Source organism: Pecten maximus, chromosome 4, assembly GCF_902652985.1.
Source record: "Pecten maximus chromosome 4, xPecMax1.1, whole genome shotgun sequence".
NCBI lineage: Eukaryota > Metazoa > Mollusca > Bivalvia > Pectinida > Pectinidae > Pecten > Pecten maximus.
Window position 1 is genome coordinate 22,762,281 of NC_047018.1, and position 24,276 is coordinate 22,786,556.

A 24,276-nucleotide genomic window follows, 5' to 3' on the forward strand; every position below is an offset into this window, starting at 1 on the left:
GGGGAACTTTTTCACCGTTCACAGAAAATGGGTCAGGCTCGTGTACGAGGCCACGAAATGTTTACAGTGAGATGTGAAATATAGGTAGGTAGGACGAGTTATATATCTACCACATATTTTGCATAAAAGCATTATTATTCATATCATAGAACATTTTTACATACAGTAGATCTACTCCAACAATGTAACGGTTGACATAATAAATAATTAATCCGAGACGTTTAGCTCTATTTACAGACTGTAGGCTACAGTGTAGCAATGTTGGCATCTGATCTGTACATATACGTAGCTATACAAGCCTATATTATTATTATCGTTAGGCCTACTCATATGAAAAGTCATTATGTGTTGCTCTATCGTGGCCTTTTGCAAACTAAGCCAAAGAAGCATGCTCCCTCAGCTGAGTGATCTCGCACGTAGAATCCAAAAGTTACGTTATGGATTATCAGTTGTCAACGGAATACAAAAGTTACATTATTGATTAGTTGTCTGTGGAATCAAAATATTACATAATGTATTAGTTGTCTGTGGAATCGAAAGGTGACATAATGGATCAGTTGTCTATGGAATCGAAAGGTTACATTATGGATCAGTTGTCTGTGAAATCGAAAGGTTACCTTATGGATCAGTTGTCTGTGGAATCGAAAGGTTACATTACGGATCAGTTGTCAGTGGAATTGAAAGGTTACATTATGGATTAGTTGTCTGTGGAATCAAAAGGTTACATTATGGATCAGTTGTCTGTGGAATCAAAATAGTACATAATGTATTGTTTCTGTGGAATCGAAAGGTGACATAATGGATCAGTTGTCTATGGAATCGAAAGGTTACATTATGATCAGTGTCTGTGAAATCGAAGGTTACCTTATGGATCAGTTGTCTGTGGAATCGAAAGGTTACATTACGGATCAGTTGTCAGTGGAATTGAAAGGTTACATTATGAATTAGTTGTCTGTGGAATCGAAAGGTTACATTATGAATCAGTTGTCTGTGGAATCGAAAGGTGACATTATGAATTAGTTGTCTGTGGAATCCAAAGGTGACATTATGGATTAGTTGTCTGTGGAATCCAAAGGTGACATTATGGATCAGTTGTCTGTGGAATCGAAAGGTTACATTATGGATCAGTTGTCTGTGGAATCGAAAGGTTACATTATGGATCAGTTGTCTGTGGAATCCAAAGGTGAACATTATGGATTAGTTGTCTGTGGAATCCAAAGGTGACATTATGGATTAGTTGTCTGTGGAATCCTAAAGGTTACATTATGGATCAGTTGTCTGTGGAATCGAAAGGATACATTATGGATCAGTTGTCTGTGGAATAGAAAGGTTACATTATGGATTAGTTGTCTGTGGAATCCAAAGGTTACATTACGGATCAGTTGTCAGTGGAATCAAAAGGATACATTATGGATTAGTTGTCTGTGGAATAGAAAGGTTACATTATGGATCAGTTGTCAACAGAATCCACAGGTTAATTACATTATGGATTAGTTAACATTGTCTATGGAATACAAAAGTTACATTGTGGATTAGTTGTCAACGGAATCCAAAGGTTACATTATGGATTAGTTGTCTGTGGAATCCAAAGGTTACATTATGGATTAATTGTCTGCAGAAGTCATATTATGATGATCAATACCTGAATGCAACTCCTGGTTTTTTGAGGATGAGTGATCTCTTTGGGGTTTGGAGACAGTATTCAGCATAGCTACACTGATCTGCTCATGAAATAGAACAGGGACATAATTTGTTACAATTTTGTCAACCATCACTTGATAATTAACACCCTTCTCTGGGTGTTGTAATTATAAATTAACATAGTGATTTAGTTATTTAGTTTTGAACTTATATGGTCCCTGTAATGATTATTATGTACATACATTTTTAACTGTAAATCCTCACAATCAGTTATGTGTACTTGATAGTTAATATTTGCACAGGATCCTGTTGACATACATTGTAGGAAGGTCAGACGGGAAGGGGAAATAACATTAAGTATTTGTCTTGATTTCAGTGTATGAATTTAAATAAAATACATCTCTGACACAAGATAAAAATGTACATAATTTTGATTTGTAAATACATCTATACATTATCATCATTAACAAGTTAAGCATTTATTGCAGGTGTTTGATTGGGAAATTTGGTTGCAAATACATGTACTCCATACAGTGTTAAGTGATTATGGAACTTGGCCTAGCATTTGATGATGAAGATTTAGAGAACTCCAATAAATCAAAGACATACCAACCAGTTTCCTACAATGCTAAATATTGTCCACCCAAGGTGAGATAAGATATGTTGATATTACAATGTTATTACAATGTTGGTATATGGCTATAGCTATGTAACAATAAAAATACTTTCTCCTTATATGACAGATGTATTTTGTGCCAGGCTCCTACCAGATTGTGTATATGAATTGTTTTGTCCAAGAAATTATCTTTCTAGTTTACTCTTTTTTTTCTTCTGTACATTGTTTTCTTTTGTTGGTGTCAACAACACCATATAACCCAGGCTGTTGTTGTCACCTTGACTCCTATACTTGATATGATCCTATCTCTGTTGGTGTCTCCTTAACAACCATCCTCATATGAGCCTCTGGTGTCTCCTTAACAACCATCCTCATGTGACCCTTACTGATGGTGTCTCCTTAACAACCATCCTCATGTGACCCTTACTGATGGTGTTTCCTTAACACCTATCCCCATATGACCTCTGGTGTCTCCTTAACACCCATCCTCATATGATCTTTGGTATCTCCTTAACACCCATCATCATATGACCGTGACTGTTGGTGTCTCCAGGACACCCATGCTCATATGACCTAAGTTGTTGGGTGTCTCATGGATTCTCATCCTCATTTGACCCTGACTGTTGTCTCCTTGACACCTATCCTCATATGACCCAGGTTGTTGGTGTCTCCTCGACACCCATCCTCATATGACCATGGCTGTTCGTGTTTTTGTTAACACACCCATCCTCATATGACCTTGGCTGTTTGTGTTTTTGTTAACACACCCATCCTCATATGACCTAAGTTGTTGGGTGTCTCCTTAACACCCATCCTCATATGACCTTGGCTGTTTGTGTTTCATTAACACCCATCCTCATATGACCTTGGCTGTTTGTGTCTCATATACACCCATCCTCATATGACCTTGGCTGTTTGTGTTTTTGTTAACACACCCATCCTCATATGACCTTGGCTGTTTGTGTTTTTGTTAACACACCCATCCTCATATGACCTTGGCTGTTTGTGTTTTTGTTAACACACCCATCCTCATATGACCTTGGCTGTTTGTGTTTTTGTTAACACACCCATCCTCATATGACCTTGGCTGTTTGTGTTTTTGTTAACACACCCATCCTCATATGACCTTGGCTGTTTGTGTTTTTGTTAACACACCCATCCTCATATGACCTTGGCTGTTTGTGTCTCATATACACCCATCCTCATATGACCTTGGCTGTTTGTGTTTTTGTTAACACACCCATCCACAAATGTCCCTGGCTGGTTGTCTCCTTAACACCCATCCTCATATGACCTTGGCTGTTTGTGTCTCTTTAACACCCATCCTCATATGACCTTGGCTGTTTGTGTCTCTTTAACACCCATCATCATATGACCTTGGCTGTTTGTGTTTTTGTTAACACACCCATCCTCATATGACCTAAGTTGTTAGGTGTCTCTTTAACACCCATCCTTATATGACCATGGCTGTTTGTATTTTTGTTAACACACCCATCCTCATATGACCATGGCTGTTTGTGTCTCTTTAACACCCATCCTCATATGACCTTGGCTGTTTGTGTCTCTTTAACACCCATCCTCATATGACCTTGGCTGTTTGTGTCTCATTAACACGGTAACACCCATCCTCATATGACCATGGCTGTTTGTGTCTCTTTAACACCCATCCTCATATGACCTTGCTTTGGCTGTTTGTGTCTCTTTAACACCCATCCTCATATGACCTTGGCTGTTTGTGTCTCTTTAACACCCATCCTCATATGACCATGGCTGTTTGTGTGTCATTAACACCCATCCTCATATGACCTTGGCTGTTTGTGTCTCTTTAACACCCATCCTCATATGACCTTGGCTGTTTGTGTCTCTTTAACACCCATCCTCATATGACCATGGCTGTTTGTGTGTCATTAACACCCATCCTCATATGACCTTGGCTGTTTGTGTCTCTTTAACACCCATCCTCATATGACCATGGCTGTTTGTGTGTCATTAACACCCATCCTCATATGACCATGGCTGTTGCCAGCATGTTAATACAAGTAATTTTTGAGACTCGTTTATGTGAGACTGACTTGTGTTTTACACAGTCAATATATCTTAGTATAGGGACTCATCAAAAGTTTGAAAATAAGGTCATGATGTTTGGACTCGCATGGAAATAAAACTGTAATAAAGCTGTATCTTCTGTTTCAATATTAATTATAGATTAACAGGTAGGTTACTCTCTACTTTCAGTGGTTTGATGATGCAGATACCAGTGACAAAGACACTGCTGCTCAGATTTTCAAATACAGGGGCGATCACTCATACGTGAAAAAAGAATATGCTATAGCAATTGAACAATATGAGGAATCTCTTGGTAAGTACAATGTATTATTAGATTAAGATTAACTGTGTATTTAATGGTGTTGCAGAAATTGATGTGGCTTTTGTACAGAATGTTTTTGTGCGATGTTATCATGTACAAGATTGTCTGTACCAAATAAATATTGTTTCTGTTGAGAGTAGCAAATCCAATATCCCTGATGCTATTATGTCTTACTTTTTATCAAAATAAAGAAAGAATGGGTTAAATTACATTCCCATTCCATAATTAATTTTCACAAATAACTAAGATGAATTAAGATGAAGCATTATGGTTATGAAAGGACATGCATTCAGAGTATTCCCTGTCTGTATCCCTCTGTAAACTTTAGTGAACTTATTTTTGCTAAATAAGCAAGAGAAATATGCGTGGATGAAGGGCTACAAAATGAGTTTAAATGAAAAAACTTAGAAAACTCTTATATTTGAAGGAAGAGATCATCAACTTAACATCTACTTAAATAATCTACATTTGTAGATGAACTTTCAAGTTGCCTAGTATCATGTGAATGATACAGACCCAGAGGGCCTCTTGTACATCCTTACTATCACAAGTATATTAGGTCATATGTAAACTGATTAAAGTACCATCTTGTTCTGCACTCACATTTTTACTGTCTGAATGTAGGTCACTGTGACATTTTCCACTAAGCTAACAGGTAGATTTAGACACTGACAGCTCTGTCACAGGTAGATTGACAGTTATAACAGGTAGATTTAGACACTGACAGTTTACAAGACTCTGTCACAGGTAGACTGACAGTTATAACAGGTAGATTTAGACGCTGACAGCTCTGTCACAGGTAGACTGACAGTTATAACAGGTAGATTTAGACACTGACAGTTGACGAGACTCTATCAGGGGTAGACTGACAGCTAACAGGTAGATTTAGACACTGACAGTTGACGAGACTCTATCAGGGGTAGACTGACAGCTAACAGGTAGATTTAGACACTGACAGTTGACGAGACTCCATCAGGGGTAGACTGACAGCTAACAGGTAGATTTAGACACTGACAGTTGACGAGACTCTATCAGGGGTAGACTGACAGCTAATAGGTAGATTTAGACACTGACAGTTGACGAGACTCTATCAGGGGTAGACTGACAGCTAACAGGTAGATTTAGATACTGACAGTTTACAAGACTCTGTCACAGGTAGACTGACAGCTAACAGGTAGATTTAGACACTGACAGTTGACGAGACTCTATCAGGGGTAGACTGACAGCTAACAGGTAGATTTAGATACTGACAGTTGATGAGACTCTATCAGGGGTAGACTGACTGCTAACAGGTAGATTTAGACACTGACAGCTCTGTCACAGGTAGACTGACAGCTAACAGGTAGATTTAGACACTGACAGTTGACGAGACTCTATCAGGGGTAGACTGACAGCTAATAGGTAGATTTAGACACTGACAGTTGACGAGACTCTATCAGGGGTAGACTGACTGCTAATAGGTAGATTTAGACACTGACAGTTGACGAGACTCTATCAGGGGTAGACTGACAGCTAACAGGTAGATTTAGATACTGACAGTTGATGAGACTTTATCAGGGGTAGACTGACAGCTAACAGGTAGATTTAGACACTGACAGTTGACAAGACTCTATCAGGGGTAGACTGACAGCTAACAGGTAGATTTAGACACCGACAGTTGACAAGACTCTATCAGGGGTAGACTGACAGCTAACAGGTAGATTTAGACACTGACAGTTGACAAGACTCTATCAGGGGTAGACTGACAGCTAACAGGTAGATTTAGACACTGACAGTTGACGAGACTCTGTCACAGGTAGACTGACTGCTAATAGGTAGATTTAGACACTGACAGTTGACGAGACTCTGTCACAGGTAGACTGACTGCTAACAGGTAGATTTAGACCCTGACAGTTGACGAGACTCTATCAGGGGTAGACTGACAGCTTACAGGTAGATTTAGACACTGACAGTTGACGAGACTCTATCAGGGGTAGACTGACTGCTAACAGGTAGATTTAGATACTGACTCTGTCACAGATAGACTACCATCTAGCAGTTAGATGTAGACACTGTCACTTGATGAGTTTCTGTTACAGGTAAACTACCTGCAAACAACAAGGGTATGAAGAGAGAGGTGATGGAGTGTCAGACCAGGAGTTATGTGGCCCTGCAACAGTATAACAAGGCCCTGGAACTGGCTTACCAACTTGTGAGTATAAGGCACAGCCCAACAATAGCTGATGTACTGATATCTTCTGGCCAAAAATCCATAACAGAAAACTTATGTTCAATATAAATAAAGGCATATGAAAACATATTTCTCGTTAAACAATCTTACACATACCCGTTACCAGCACTTGACTCTCGGTTGGGAATGCATGTCCTCTAGCACTCTTGTTTGACCCTGTCCCTGTATTTACCTAACTAGCATATCATCTAGGCCTACTTTGAGTATCTACTATAGTGACTATATTCTAACTATTGTAGGAGTGAACCCACTTTGGTTACATGTAATGTGCATGTGTAGAGAAACAAGAAGTTACAATGTGCATATCTAGTCGACTTTGCTCAACCGCATAGTTTGACTATACTTTGTTTGATCAAGCGTCACCATTTGGAATCACAGCAGTGATTGGTTGTTGTTTATACACAGATGTAATCACATTAGATGGAATAGCCTAACTATAATAAATAGTTGACGCTCGAGGTAGGCCTTAGTTGTGAGTTAGTGAAACAGGCATTGCAACTAGCAGCATTAGATTGTTACTAGTGCTTGGAATCGGTCCATTTTATAAGATTGGTTAATGAACCTTCTCAATCGACTGATCATCATTATACAATGTTGTTTGGAAATGAAGACAGACTTATAATAACAGAACTATTTACCAGAATCTATGCCATTTGTAAGGTACTAGTATAACTAGAGTATCAAAAATACCTGCCTATAGCCATGACGTAAACATGACTTTAATAACATAAAGAATTGTGTATGATCCCAGAACACTCAAGGTTAAATTTTTTGCCCTTGGACACAAACGCAACAGCATCAACAACAAAGCACAGCTAGTAATCTCGGCTTCATGTAAAACACAATCTGACCCAAGTACGGATTGAACCTCAGATCTCAGATCTTCACCTGAGATAGCCTCGTCTGATGTCCTACATACCGAGTACTGGTAATCACAGTCCGCTTGATTACCACAGTAACAAGTCTACTGCCAGATAATATTTACATTTTCACTTCGCTTCGCCTCAATGAACATAGTAAACTCAGATCACTTCATTTCCCGTTGAAGATTTTGGGTCGCGTGCTTCTGTTCTGAGAGACGAATCACTTTCTTGCCGGCGTGTGAATACATTCACTGAGTTTACAATGGCGATCGAGTTCTGTACCGCCTCAGACTTGAATGCACTTTCATGTTGTGAATTGTGTAACATTGTTATAAACGTATATGAACACAAGTGGAATAGCCGCTTTATGTGCTAATAAAAATGCCAGTATAATGCAGACAATTTAGAAAACAGGATCTGACAGAACACTGACACTCTCGATAGCACCGAGCTCATGACCTACGTAGCGCAGTAGGTCTAACGTTAGCTGTATCTCGAATGCCATGCTTAATACCATTTCAGTGGTCACAGAAAATAAACCTAAATTTAAACACTATTTAACAACACAAAACAGACTGGTAGCAGAAGTATGCTATATCGAGAACAGGGACACATTATTGTCGTAATTTGACTCAATCTAAACATATGGAGGACACAAGTTTCCGGCCGTCGAATACCGCCAATTTTCAAATCAATGTTTCTTTACTTACTATTATAATTTACATCCCAAAATGCCAATGCGACAATGAAATCCAATATTTCAACACCAACACCATGTACATCACCAGCTAACCTGCGACTAAAATCCACATTGTTACACTTTTTCTCGAGCTCTGAATATCCCGGCTAGACTGCATCACATCATTTTTTTAACCGAGTCCCTGTGTCTCGAGTGACCAAATCACACACATACTATACTGTCAACACTGCACTTGAAATTCGTATCTATATGGGTATTACTAAGTTTGTATTATACAATATCATAAATATTTGTTATAAATGAATATTTTACCTTGAAAATATCGTATCTATGTGTATCAACATCGTAATAATCAAAACGTGTATGGTACTATATTTTGTGTTGCCTTGGCGACAAGAATAGTTGACTGTCTGCTGTTCCACTACTGTGCACACATGTACGATAAGTATAACAATGTTACAAAGTGACGCACTTACGTCACACTGTTGCGACCGAATTTTGCAATCTGGTGGCGAAGTTTTAAATTTGGTTAACGTAAATATAAGGATTGATTGTCAATTTTGTTGCTTGCATGGACTGATGAAGGGAAGTGAACCTCGTGCAAATGGTACATGAACTGCTTCGCAGTTCACTTCATTTGCACGAGGTTCACTTCCCTTCATCAGTCCATGCAAGCAACAAAATTGACAATCAATCCTTAATTGAATACCGTACTAACTGGTCATGTATTCAGTATATGGCAAGTATCAACTATTATTATTATACAGTATAACTAACATACCATCTCATAGGTATAATGACATGTACCACCCTTTGGATACTATACCTACAACTAACATACCATCTCACAGGTGTAATGACATGGACCGACTATTGGATACTATACCTACAACTATCATACCATCTCACAGGTGTAATGACATGGACCGACTATTGGATACTATACCTACAACTATCATACCATCTCACAGGTGTAATGACATGGACCGACTATTGGATACTATACCTACATCTAACATACCATCTCACAGGTGTAATGACATGGACCGACTATTGGATACTATACCTATAACTAACATACCATATCACAGGTGTAATGACATGTATCGACTATTGGATACTATACCTATAACTAACATACCATCTCACAGGTGTAATGACATGTACCGACTATTGACTTCTAGAGTTCAGAATTAACAAAGAATTGTCTCAAATTCTTCATGTGAAATTTGTTTATTTTAGGGAATTGCTTCATATAAAACTGGTTTATTTAGAGAGAACTTCAACTAGCAGACTAGATAGTGCTCTTATTCATTGTACCCTGTATATTTGTATTCAGTTTTCGATCAATAGAAAATAAGAATGTGTAGAAGCTAGGTTTCTAAAAACAATGTTTTTGTTATCCATGTGTGGCGGGACTGGACTGGGTCGATCATCGGTGACCAGGTAGCTCAATTGGTAGAGCATCCGGCTAGTGTTCGGAGGTCCCCGGTTCGAACCCCGGTCTGGCCGCTACATTTTCTCCTCTCCTGTTACACATGCATCTATTGAAAATGTATTCAAGAGGGGAACTACAGATTGATTATTATAACATTAATACATAAAAACTGATTATAACCAATAAACACATAAAAACTGATTATAACCAATAAACAGATGGTATGTTCTTGATTCTGAACATTTTATTTATTTATTTAACTGCCACATGGGAAGATTAATTCACTCAACAATAGTCATGTATCCTGTATCATGTGTACAACATTTTACCTTGTTTTATTCCCAGAAAGACAATGCTTCCAGTCCTGACCAGCATTTCCAGTCATTGTTCCTTCTGGCATATGTACAAGAGGCTTCCCAGGACTGGACAGGTACATTGTGATTGGAACTTATGTCCAGTGTTTGGTTGATTTTCAAAACAATTCATTGGCTTCGAAACATTTTGTTTAGTTTTTGTTGACAATACATTTCATTCATATGTATACCTGACCTGTCAGTCCTTCCTATTTTGGAAAGAAACTTCTTTAGTTTTAGCCCTCCATTGTTAGATGGTAGATTGTTGAATTTACCCTCGACTGATCTGTTGTCTGTGATCCTTCTGTCATCTGTCTGTAAACAGTCTTTGTTACTGCTACTTCTAAGAAAGTATTTTATAGGTCATTTGCAAATTTCATTTGTTGCTAGTTGTACATATTGAATTCTTAGGCTGATCAAAAAACAAATGGCCATCTTGGATTTTGACGGTTGAAGTTTGTTATCACTTACATGTATTCTTCAAAAACACTGGAATAATATTTCTTTAACTTCACGTGTAGGTTCCTCTTGGTCCCTAGTTGTACCCATTTGATCTTGAGTTGCTTTGATAACAAAATGGGTGACAGACAGAGATCTTTGGCATTGACAGTTTGTTATCACTCTTCTTGTTCACAGGAAATTCTTCTTTCACTCTTCTAAGATTTCATTTGTAGGTTCTCTTTGTTATAAGATAATTGATAGGAAAAGGAGAAAGATCAGTGTTACATATAGCAAATAAAGAAGTTTACTTTGTCAAAGGATGCTTATACTTGTACTTATATGACCTGGGATGATAATTCCATTTTAAGTAAGACTCAATGTTAAATTTCAGATTTTGAAGAATCTGTCAAACAGCTGCTATGTTGTCACCCTCACAGTGGCAATCTATGGAGAAGGTTGGCCCAGTGCTACTGGTGTAGGTACAGGCAGTACAACCAGGGTTCACCAGAGTACTGTAGACTGCTCACCTGTCTGATACGGTCAAGGTGAGCAATATACGGAAATGTAGACTTCTCACCTGTCTGATACAGTGGGGTGAGCAATATACGGAAATGTAGACTTCTTACCTGTCTGATACGGTCAAGGTGAGCAATATATGGAAATGTAGACTTCTCACCTGTCTGATACGGTGGGGTGAGCAATATACGGAAATGTAGACTTCTCACCTGTCTGATACGGTGGGGTGAGCAATATACGGAAATGTAGACTTCTCACCTGTCTGATACAGTGAGCAATAAACAGTATTGGTCAGAATGGGAGATTTAGGGTGATCATTAGGACTAGATATGATTCTATATTTTCTCAAATCTGTTTTGGTTCCCATTTCAAGTCTCTAAAGAGTTCCTATTATGCCCTACCATGAAAGTGTAGATAACAATTTTGGTTGACTTTTTTGGTGACAGTTGATATTACCAATGTCTTTGTTATCCAGATTGTTGTACTCCAGCGTACGCAGGTCTGTAGGAATGTTTGTGGCTGAGAGACATGAAGAGTATCACAAACAGGCAAGTACATTGTATGATACCGTAAATCACTAACAGATTTTGCGAATGATTTATTTCGCAAACTTAGGTACCTCTTCAGACATATTCGTGGATAGCCATGGACTCTGCAAGACTCATATAGCTCAGATAGCTTGGCCACCATCCAAAAGTGTTACATATATTTTCGTACAAATACCCTCTGTAATCTCGAAGGAGTTAATTTTGCATGCGACTCTCGTCACAAGTTAACGCATAAATAAATCCCAGACAAAATGTAAGTGATTTACAGTAACTAATGTTGTGTACTATCAGATGATAGATATAGGTAATTTTATTAACAGAGAACTTTAAGCGCACCATTATCAGATGGTGGCTGTTATAACTGTCCTAATTGCCCTTTGCCCATGGTCCCTCCCTCTGTCAGTTGGTCCTTCTTCGATCTTTTTTCTTGAGAAGTACAGAAAGGATATTTTCCAAATTTCATTTGTTGGTCCCTGATTGCGCATTAACAATATTTTAGACTGATTTGAAAAACAAACTGGTTGACTGACAACCATCTTAGATTTTCAAAGTTATATTGTTATCACTGTCTCAGAAATTACTCCATGGATTTTCTCTTGGTCCCTGGTTGTGTATATTCAGTTTTAAGACATATTTTGTGACATACATGTAATATATAAGGGTTCTGACCATACTTCTCTTAATGAAGTCGAACATTAACTGTGGACATATAATTACATGGAGAGCATCAAACTTTGATCTGCTAATTATGAAGTATGAGCTTTTTTGAAGGATATATACATGTATGGTAAATCTATTATTCCTAAATTTTCATATTATTGACACACATTGTTAATTTATTATCTTTTATTTCAGATAGAACACCAGATCTTGGAACTGAATGTCAGTGATGAGCTTCTACAAAAGGCCAAGAAGGTACATAAAACAGGGTTACAGACTGGATTTAGACAATCAGGACTTGTTTTAACACTATCTACTATTAAAAGGATTATATTTTCGATGGTTCAATGGTTTTACCAAAAGTTGAACGCCAAAGTGACAGATAATTGTATCAAAATGCGCTATATGCATGCAAAACAAGAAGAATGGCTTTATTATAAAATGGCTGACTAGGAAAAATAATTTCATGTGCAATGTTCCTTGGACTTTGACTCAATGAATATATAAACCAAATTATTTGCTATTAGAAAGTGTATGAAAGATTCAGACATATCCATGGCCAGAAAGCAATGTGCTATAGGCACTTTTTAATTCCAATCCAAGGTTACACTCAAAATTGATAGTCAAATCAACATTATAAACACTTCTGAAAGTATTTTTTGAAAACTTACTGTTGCACAAATTATATATTTTTTTCTGTTGCACAAGGCTGATGAAAACTTGACAGAAAAACAAATAGTAATTTAAAAAACTTGACAGAAAAACAAATAGTAATTTAAAGTTATAACTGAGAAACTGAAGAAGAAATGTGAATTGATGAAAAGAGATTAATAAGGAGTGGAATGGTTAAAACATCACCTGCAGTATTAGAGTGCTATTGGATGGAAAATGCATTTTGACACCTGACTTTACACCATTCACTATCATCAAGGCTCATTTTTAAAAGGCTGCAATCACAGTTTTCCATGTGTTAAGATAAACATTTTTGCAAACTGGTGAACTCATCCCATTGTCGTTTTTGTAGTTCCTGAGCCATGATATGTCCAAAGTGGAACAAGCAGAAGGAGGAGATAACTCTGTACAGGTCAGTAATTCACGACTTTTTCAACTCACCTTCATCTTAATGATGGTCAATACTCGACAGGTATCCCTCTTTACATTACAAGTAGGATTCTTTGTCATAATTAGTTGTGCATGTTTGATAGATCCTTCTAAACACTCCATTCAAGCAAATAATCTTTACCACTAAAGTAATATATTGATGTAGGCCCTATTGTAGCAACTTCTTTGTTTTCAGATGTATATATACATTGACACAGTTGAAAGAATATGCTATAGATATATCTACTACAGCAGGTGATACAGATCCATTGGACCTCTTGCTTCATGATTAAAGCTGATAAAAAAGGCATGATGATTTAATCATATTCCTGTAATAAAGCTACACTTTTTAGCCCACCATCATCAGATGGTGGGCTATTCAAATCGCCCTGCGTCCGTGGTCCGTCGTCCGTCCGTCCCTCCGTCCGTCCGTCCGTCCCTCCGTCCGTCCCTCCGTCCGTAAACAATTCTTGTTATCGCTAATCCTCAGAGAGTACTGAAGGGATCTTTCCCAAATTTCATATGTGGGTTCCCCTTGGTGCCTAGTTATGCATATTGCATTTTGAGACCAATCGGAAAACAACATGGCCGACAGGCAGCCATCTTGGATTTTGACAATTGAAGTTTGTTATCGCTATTTCTGAGAAAGTACTGAAGGGATCTTTCTCAAATTTCATATGTAGGCTTCCCTTGGTGCCTAGTTATGCATATTGCATTTTGAGACCAATCGGAAAACAACATGGCCGACAGGCAGCCATCTTGGATTTTGATAATTGAAGTTTGTTATCGCTATTTCTGAGAAAGTACTGAAGGGATCTTTCTCAAATTTCATATGTAGGCTTCCCTTGGTGCCTAGTTATGCATATTGCATCTTGAGACCAATCGTAAAACAACATGGCCGACAGGCAGCCATCTTGGATTTTGATAATTGAAGTTTGTTATCGCTATTTCTGAGAAAGTACTGAAGGGATCTTTCTCAAATTTCATATGTATGTTCCCCTTGGTGCATAGTTATGCATATTGCATTTTGAGACCAATCGGAAAACAACATGGCCGACAGGCAGCCATCTTGGATTTTGACAATTGAAGTTTGTTATCGCTATTTCTGAGAAAGTACTGAAGGGATCTTTCTCAAATTTCATATGTAGATTCCCCTTGGTGCCTAGTTATGCATATTGCATTTTGAGACCAATCGGAAAACAACATGGCCGACAGGCAGCCATCTTGGATTTTGACAATTGAAGTTTGTTATCGCTATTTCTGAGAAAGTACTGAAGGGATCTTTCTCAAATTTCATATGTAGATTCCCCTTGGTGCCTAGTTATGCATATTGCATTTTGAGACCAATCGGAAAACAACATGGCCGACAGGCAGCCATCTTGGATTTTGACAATTGAAGTTTGTTATCGCTATTTCTCAGAAACTTATGAAGGGATCTTTCTGAAATTTCATATAAAGGTTCCTCTTGGTGCCTTGTTATGCATATTGCGTTTTGAGACCAATTGGAAAACAACATGGCCGACAGGCAGCCATCTTGGATTTTGACAATTGAAGTTTGTTATCGCTATTTCTCAGATACTTATGAAGGGATCTTTCTGAAATTTCATATGTAGGTTTCCCTCTGTGCCTAGTTATGCATATTGCATTTTGAGACTAATCTGAAAACAATATGGCCGACAGGCAGCCATCTTGGATTTTGACAATTGAAGTTTGTTATCGCTATTTCTCGGAAAGTACTGAAGGGATCTTTCTGAAATTTCATATGTAGGTTCCCCTCTGTGCCTAGTTATGCATATTGCATTTTGAGACTATTCGGAAAACAACATGGCCGACAGGCAGTCATCTTGGATTTTGACAATTGAAGTTTGTTATCGCTATTTCTCAGAAAGTACTGAAGGGATCTTTCTCAAATTTCATATGTAGGTTTCCCTCAGTGCGTAGTTATGCATATTGCATTTTGAGACCAATCGAAAAACAACATGGCCGACAGGCAGCCATCTTGGATTTTGACAATTGAAGATTGTTATCGCTATTGTACAGAAGGTACTGAAGGGATCTTTCTCAAATTTCATATGTAGGTTCCCCTTGGTCCCTGGTATTGCATTTTGGGACCAATCGGAAAACAACATGGCCGACAGACAGCCATTATCGCTAAATCTTAAATTTTATATATAGGTTCCCCTTGTTTGAAAAGTACTAGATCTAGAGGGCTGTTTCTGAATTTACACAGATTAGTAAGACTTAGAAGAAGGGAAAAGTAGAGAAAAGATCAATCTGACATAGAACCTATAAAGATCATTCAATGGTGGGCGCCAAGATCCCTCTGGGATCTCTTGTTATATTCAACTAATTTCAGGTATTGTTTTAAGTATAAAATAGTGGTTTACAAAAAAAAATTGTTTTATTTAACAGAAACAAATGGACGTTAAAGATTTTGACAAGCGTTGGTTTTCCTGGGCTGATGATGTTTTGCCAACTTGAGGATAAAGGTTTGTTGGATATTGTACCTACTTAAAATGTGACAGTAAGAACAACTGAAGAAACCGGATGTCTGGATGTTTTAATACACAACCACAAACACTAGTTATACAACACAAAATACTTTTGACAAGAATATTGCACTTTGGGAAAGTTCAGCACATGGTCCACATCATGGAATGGTTTTAAAACATAATCATTGAAGAAAATCACAGTCATACTTGATAATTTACCTACTATGTCCATTGGCTTATTCAGGGAATAGACTCTAAAATTCACTATAATGTCATTATTCAGTCTTTACGATTGACCTAGAATGTTCCAATTCTGTAAAAAATCAAAACCCTGTAATAAAAAGAATAATTTACGCCATTTTAAGACAAGCCACAGGGAAGCCATCTCCCTTGTACCGACTAACCAGATCGAGTAACGCTTGTTTCTTGTGAAGGGCACGAGATGATTCTAGTTCATAGAGGGTACAAAGGTTGAACAGAATGCCCTCATGGAGGTTCCTTATAGGGTCCTCGTGTACCAAAACCTCGAGTGTTTTCAGGGCATCACGTAGCTTTCCTAGGTACAGCGAACACACCGCCATGTTATTGACAGCCTGCAAGTGAATGATTTATGAGGATGTACAGAAGGAAATTTTGAAATTTGCTTAATGATGTAAAAATAGAAAATCAAAATATCACTGCAAAAGGCATGAATACTGGGATATTAAAACATAGTAGACTGAACTTAGAAACATTTCAATCCTATTCGAAGGGCAAGTCCCCAAGGGTTAAATTGTAAGAAAGATTTTGAATGGAATTTCAAGCAATGGAATAAAATTTTATAGAAAATCAAAAAATTTAATAATTTCTACTTTTAAGCATAAATCATAAGATATATATGTCACTGATAAGAAATTTGACAGGAATCAGTATTGGATTACAAATACAAATTTTCTGTAGCCAAAATCAGTACTATTCTTCAGTACCATGTATTGTTCATTTCTAGTTTCATTTTTAATGTGAATGATACTATTTAAGGCACTATCAACTGTAAGGTGTATTATGCTTCAATCATGACTGCTAATTACCTTTGGTACACTTTCTAAATACTATTGCTACTGCAAATAATGTGGTTGTAGAAGTTTAATTATACACTAAAAATTTAGTATGCCAAAATTGGTACATTTTAATATACATTGTACGATGCATACAGAAATTCATTTCTGCTCCCTGCGTTCAGTAACAATTTTTTTTTTTTACAGATAGGCACACATCCCAGCAGTGATCGACACTCTAGGCCAGGAGCTGTTTGTAGATGGACTACTCATTTAGCTTGCATCTCAATATTCCAACATCAACTACAGTTCTACCTGGACAAATTTAATCAGGACCTCTTGCAGAATCCTGTGACTCATGAAGAGTTTCACACATCCAATACAGTCAGAACCAGTTTATAAGTGACAGAATTTTATATTGTGACAATGTTCTGACAGAAACGAGAAGAATGTGTCAGTGAAGTGGAGAAAATGAAGAACAGTGTGACAGAAATAACCATAAAGTACCTTCCAATATAGAAATGATGGTTATGGAAGTAGGCAATGACATACAACACAGAAGAAACTTACAGAGGCATTCGTTGGGTCGTGTTCTACAGCTGTTTTAAAATTTTGATAGGCTTCAGAGAAGCTGTTTGTACACATGGACTCCAGTCCCCTAAAACATGAACATGTTTGTTACATATAAACAATAATTTGTTGAATAAATCAAACAATACTTTATACATACTTATTAAGATTTATTTATTTATAATATATTGGTTATGTAATTATTCTGAAATATACTGGTTAAGACAGCTGATTTCTATCATGATGTTAAGATTTATTAGGTTAATAGGTTATATGTATACTATGATATTAAGCTTATGATGATGACTTGGTGAAAACACTATTTCTATTACTTTTAATCATCATAAACAAGTAATATTTAATGAGTGAAGGTTATAAAGCCGAGTGGTTTACACTTCAGCCTGTCATTCAATTTGCCAGATTCAATCATGAGTTGTTATAAGACTAGCGATTTTTCACACGGAAACTTGTACTACAGATATTAAATACATAAGCTGATCATGATATCTATATACCAAGAAGTGATATTAATGTAAAGATTGAGATCTATCACAAATGTGTTGGTGGATTCCATACTTGTTAAGGTAGGTTCTGCATGTCTGTTTCTTGTCAGTTATGTCTGTCAACACTTCTGCTTGTTTGAAACAGTCTGTTGCCTTGGAAACATTCCCCATCTGCAAAACAGGATGCCAAAATTATATGTACATCAAATGCATATTTTTTTTCCATTAAAACATTATTCTTTTTGTCAGATAATATAAGTCTCTTTCTGTTTTGTACTGTCTAGGATGTAGAATATCAAATCGTCTACAAATCAAATAGATACAAACTCTTCATTCCTTAAGTATGCTAAAACAGGAAAAGATTGGACAACTACTAAATAACCATGTACCCTAATACCACTAAGGCGTCACATTCACTGGTAAATGTGCCCTCAGTCAATCACAACAATATACCCTGACACCACTAAGGAGTCACATCCAAGGGTAAATGTGTCCTCAGTCACAACAATATACCCTGACACCACTTAGGTGTCACATCCAAGGGTAAATGTGTCCACGGTCACAACAATATACCCTGACACCACTAAGGAGTCACATCTAAGGGTAAACATGTCCTCAGTCACAACAATATACCCTGACACCACTAAGGAGTCACATCCAAGGGTAAACATGTCCTCAGTCACAACAATATACCCTGACACCACTAAGGTGTCACATCCAAGGGTAAATGTGTCCTCAGTCAATCACAACAATATACCCTGACACCACTAAGGAGTCACATCCAAGGGTAAATGTGTCCTCAGTCACAACAATATACCCCGACACCACTAAGGTGTCACATCCAAGGGTAAATGTGTCCTCAGTCAATCACAACAATATACCCTGACACCACTAAGGAGTCACATCCAAGGGTAAACATGTCCTCAGTCACAACAATATACCCTGACACCACTAAGGAGTTGTCACATCCAAGGGTAAATGTGTCCTCAGTCAATCACAACAATATACCCTGACACCACTAAGGAGTTGTCACATCCAAGGGTAAATGTGTCCTCAGTCAATCACAACAATATACCCTGACACCACTAAGGAGTCACATCCAAGGGTAATGTGTCCTCAGTCAATCACAACAATATACCCTGACACCACTAAGGAGTTGTCACATCCAAGGGTAAATGTGTCCTCAGTCACAACAATATACTCTGACACCACTAAGGAGTCACATCCAAGGGTAAATGTGTCCTCAGTCACAACAATATACCCTGACACCACTAAGGAGTCACATCCAAGGGTAAATGTGTCCTCAGTCACAACAATATACCCTGACACCACTAAGGTGTCACATCCAAGGGTAAATGTGTCCTCAGTCAATCACAACAATATACCCTGACACCACTAAGGAGTCACATTCAAGGGTAAATGTGTCCTCGGTCACAACAATATACCCTGACACCACTAAGGAGTCACATCCAAGGGTAAATGTGTCCTCAGTCACAACAATATACCCTGACACCACTAAGGAGTCACATCCAAGGGTAAATGTGTCCTCAGTCAATCACAACAATATACCCTGACACCACTAAGGAGTCACATCCAAGGGTAAATGTGTCCTCAATCACAACAATATACCCTGACACCACTAAGGAGTCACATCCAAGGGTAAATGTGTCCTCAGTCAATCACAACAATATACCCTGACACCACTAAGGAGTCACATCCAAGGGTAAACATGTCCTCAATCACAACAATATACCCTGACACCACTAAGGCGTCACATCCAAGGGTAAATGTATCCTCAGTCAATCACAACAATATACCCTGACACCACTAAGGAGTCACATCCAAGGGTAAATGTGTCCTCGGTCACAACAATATACCCTGACACCACTAAGGTGTCACATTCAAGGGTAAATGTGTCCTCAGTCAATCACAACAATATACCCTGACACCACTAAGGAGTCACATCCAAGGGTAAATGTGTCCTCAGTCAATCACAACAATATACCCTGACACCACTAAGGCGTCACATCCAAGGGTAAATGTGTCCTCAGTCACAACAATATACCCTGACACCACTAAGGAGTCACATCCAAGGGTAAATGTGTCCTCAGTCACAACAATATACCCTGACACCACTAAGGAGTCACATCCAAGGGTAAATGTGTCCTCAGTCACAACAATATACCCTGACACCACTAAGGAGTCACATCCAAGGGTAAATGTGTCCTCAGTCAGTCACAACAATATACCCTGACACCACTAAGGAGTCACATCCAAGGGTAAATGTGTCCTCAGTCAATCACAACAATATACCCCGACACCACTAAGGAGTCACATCCAAGGGTAAATGTGTCCTCAGTCACAACAATATACCCCGACACCACTAAGGAGTCACATCCAAGGGTAAATGTGTCCTCAGTCAATCACAACAATATACCCCGACACCACTAAGGAGTCACATCCAAGGGTAAATGTGTCCTCAGTCACAACAATATACCCTGACACCACTAAGGAGTCACATCCAAGGGTAAATGTGTCCTCGGTCACAACAATATACCCTGACACCACTAAGGAGTCACATCCAAGGGTAAATGTGTCCTCAGTCACAACAATATACCCTGACACCACTAAGGAGTCACATCCAAGGGTAAACATGTCCTCAGTCACAACAATATACCCTGACACCACTAAGGAGTCACATCCAAGGGTAAATGTGCCCTCAGTCACAACAATATACCCTGACACCACTAAGGCGTCACATCCAAGGGTAAATGTGTCCTCAGTCAATCACAACAATATACCCTGACACCACTAAGGAGTCACATCCAAGGGTAAATGTGTCCTCGGTCACAACAATATACCCTGACACCACTAAGGAGTCACATCCAAGGGTAAATGTATCCTCAGTCACAACAATATACCCTGACACCACTAAGGAGTCACATCCAAGGGTAAATGTATCCTCAGTCACAACAATATACCCCGACACCACTAAGGTGTCACATCCAAGGGTAAATGTGTCCTCGGTCACAACAATATACCCTGACACCACTAAGGTGTCACATCCAAGGGTAAACATGTCCTCAGTCACAACAATATACCCTGACACCACTAAGGTGTCGCATCCAAGGGTAAATGTGTCGTCAGTCAATCACAACAATATACCCTGACACCACTAAGGAGTTGTCACATTCAAGGGTAAATGTGTCCTCAATCACAACAATATACCCTGACACCACTAAGGAGTCACATCCAAGAGTAAATGTGTCCTCAGTCACAACAATATACCCTGACACCACTAAGGAGTCACATCCAAGGGTAAATGTGTCCACGGTCACAACAATATACCCTGACACCACTAAGGTGTCACATCCAAGGATAAGTGGTAATATCTATAGGAATTCCTTTAAATACAGATTTTCCTTAATTTGAATTACAAAGAATGTTTGTCTTAAAGTTTGATAATGAGAACAAATTGTGTGAATTGTTACCTGGAGATATATCAATCCCAGACCACTCAACAGAGACGGCTTTGATTGAGGGTCCTTTACCAGTAGGGCTTCGTAGACTGTCATGGACGCCTCATAATCCTGAAAACATATTCATACATGCTAAGCTCTCATAGATAGGTTCATAAATACTATTATATAACTCTCATAGATAGGTTCATAAATACTATTATATAACTCTCATAGATAGGTTCATACATACTATTACCGTATATGACCTAATAAGGGCGCATGGCACAGGTAATTGACAGTGCGGGCGCCCTTATTCGGGCAGGCACTCTTATTAGGTCATATACGGTATATAACTCTCATAGATAGGTTCATTATTACTATTATATAACTTTGTGGAGATGATTTTAATTTAACTGTGGTACAGAGCATTCCTTCTGACAAAAAGAAAGTCGCAATGCCTGGTCGGGTTATGTATACATGTGAATTTGACAGAAAGGGATAGTTTCTTACTTTAGTGATCTGTCTTTCTCTAGGTAGTGAAAAGACATATTTATCTCCTCCCTTTCAAACATGAAAATGTACCTTTGAAGTGAGGAACATTTGGATAAATACATAACAGCAAGAACGATAAACAACAGATTGAGATGAGCACAGATCTTGTATAAGTGTATGATCCAGTATTATAGATACCTTTATAGCCAAAAATGTGTTTCCAATGATGAATAAGACTTTCTTCTCACGTGAACACCATAATTCTCTGGAGGCTTAAAGAAGAAGAAAAATTGCAATTCTTAAAATATTAAGAACCCAATCCTTAAATCACAAAGTAACAAATTGAAATCCTTAAATTACAAAGTAACAAATTGAAATCCTTAAATTACAAAGGAACAAATTGTAATCCTTAAATTACAAAGTAACAAATTGTAATCCTTAAATTACAAAGTAACAAATTGTAATCCTTAAATTACAAAGAAACAAATTGTAATCCTTAAATTACAAAGAAACAAATTAAAATCCTTAAATTACAAAGGAACAAATTGTAATCCTTAAATTACAAAGAAACAAATTGTAATCCTTAAATTACAAAGAAACAAATTGTAATCCTTAAATTACAAAGAAACAAATTAAAATCCTTAAATTACAAAGTAACAAATTGTAATCCTTAAATTATTAAGAACCCAATTTTAATCCTTAAATTACAAGTAACAAATTAAAATCCTTAAATTACAAAGGAACAAATTAAAATCCTTAAATTACAAAGAAACAAATTGTAATCCTTAAATTATTAAGAACGCAATTTTAATCCTTAAATTACAAGTAACAAATTAAAATCCTTTAATTACAAAGGAACAAATTAAAATCCTTAAATTACAAAGCAACAAATTGTAATCCTTAAAAAGAAACAACTTGGTAAATTATAAAGAATTGCCAACAAATTTTTCAAATGAAAATGTGTTTTACATATTCAATCAAAATAGAGTTCATAGGTCAATTTTAGAGATTGCTTGACTGACTTTTTATTATGTAGGTAAGACATCATTTTGAATAGCTTCAATACGGAACAAAGGACACCCATTATACAACATACTGCTGCTATTAAAACAGCTACCTTTTCTACTTTCTTCTTTGATTTCTACTGCACTGCCATCTTCACTTAAACCTTCATCCAGATTCTTGATGATCTGCAGACACAACAAACAACAGTACTGTTACAGTAGCATTCTTATAATTAAAATTTACCGTTATACACTCAGCGCGCCAACATAAAGACTCGAAGCTCAGGACAATGAAATGGTATGGTAAATACATTGTATCATGGACATATGAACATGTGATGGCTAATTGCAGTTAATCTGGAAAAAACTAAATACACTTTATACACTATACCAGTAGTATGTTTAAATAAAACAACTTTCCTAACCAACCTTTTGTGTGACTGCTAGTATGTAGTGGAGTCGATCTAATGCTTCTTGTGATCGTCCTAGGTAGTGAGGAAGTTCTGCATGTAATAACCGCATTCCAAAAGATACAATGGAACCTACAATATTTCAAAACATAGCTAATAGTTAAATAAACCCATCTCATTTTCATCTATTTTGGTGAATGTTTTTGTAGATATTTCCCTTTTTATTCATGATCAATAAATAATCATTAATCATTGCATGTTTGAGAAAATGTGATGACCGATCGGGACTTTTAAAGTGATATCCAGCACTATATTCAATTATATTCCAAGTTTGATTATGAAGCACTTGACCAACCTTGCAGAAAAAATGAAAATGTTACAGTAGAAGTGAGACATTTGTTTAAACAACAATAGCTGTGAGGACGGAAACTAACCTTTGCGTCCTGGGTGAATCAGTGGATAGTACTCGTAGTAGAGGTCTGGTGTGTCAAGGTTCTGGAAACCCTGCAGTTCCGACTCAACAATGTTGTATAGCTTCAATTTCATTAGCAGTGAAAGGCGACAAAACCACAGCTGTTGGAATAATAATGTACAGTAACTGTAGTAAGGTTAATGTTCAGCATCCGTGAGGTGAATACACAGGTAAATGTACAAAGGTAAGATAACACACAGGTAAATGTACAAAGGTAAGATAAACACACAGGTAAATGTACAAAGGTAAGGTAATACACAGGTAAATGTACAAAGGTAAGAAAACCCACAGGTAAATGTACAAAGGTAAGGTAAATTCACATGTAAATATACAAAGGTAAGGTAACACACAGGTAAATGTACA

At 37.5% G+C, this 24,276-nt stretch overlaps 2 protein-coding genes across 6 annotated transcripts in view; one reads left to right on the plus strand and one right to left on the minus strand.

Moving 5' to 3' along the window:
- LOC117325537 (uncharacterized protein C8orf76-like) lies at positions 1-17,726 on the plus strand. Of its 5 annotated transcripts, none has more exons than XM_033881829.1 (11): positions 1-66; positions 2,130-2,289; positions 4,493-4,616; positions 6,704-6,816; positions 10,202-10,286; positions 11,042-11,195; positions 11,642-11,714; positions 12,570-12,629; positions 13,399-13,458; positions 15,888-15,964; positions 17,209-17,726. In XM_033881829.1, the coding sequence occupies exons 2-10, from the start codon at positions 2,188-2,190 to the stop codon at positions 15,954-15,956; spliced, it is 840 nt and encodes a 279-aa protein (XP_033737720.1). In that variant the 5' UTR covers positions 1-66; positions 2,130-2,187; the 3' UTR covers positions 15,957-15,964; positions 17,209-17,726. The 5 variants fall into 5 exon arrangements, with proteins under 5 accessions (XP_033737720.1, XP_033737722.1, XP_033737719.1 ...); XM_033881831.1 differs by having other exon boundaries at positions 8-66; positions 2,176-2,289; XM_033881828.1 differs by having other exon boundaries at positions 21-84.
- Positions 16,021-24,276, minus strand: part of LOC117325536 (trafficking protein particle complex subunit 12-like) — a 13,904-nt gene continuing 5,648 nt past the window's right edge. The window contains exons 6-13 of the mRNA XM_033881827.1: positions 23,876-24,014; positions 23,461-23,573; positions 23,145-23,217; positions 22,226-22,299; positions 21,566-21,664; positions 18,148-18,245; positions 17,572-17,659; positions 16,021-16,560 (exon numbers count right to left, since the gene is read on the minus strand). Coding sequence (XP_033737718.1) covers positions 16,318-16,560; positions 17,572-17,659; positions 18,148-18,245; positions 21,566-21,664; positions 22,226-22,299; positions 23,145-23,217; positions 23,461-23,573; positions 23,876-24,014 — 927 coding nt within the window. The 3' untranslated portion in view covers positions 16,021-16,317. The remainder of the gene's footprint in view (positions 16,561-17,571; positions 17,660-18,147; positions 18,246-21,565; positions 21,665-22,225; positions 22,300-23,144; positions 23,218-23,460; positions 23,574-23,875; positions 24,015-24,276) is intronic.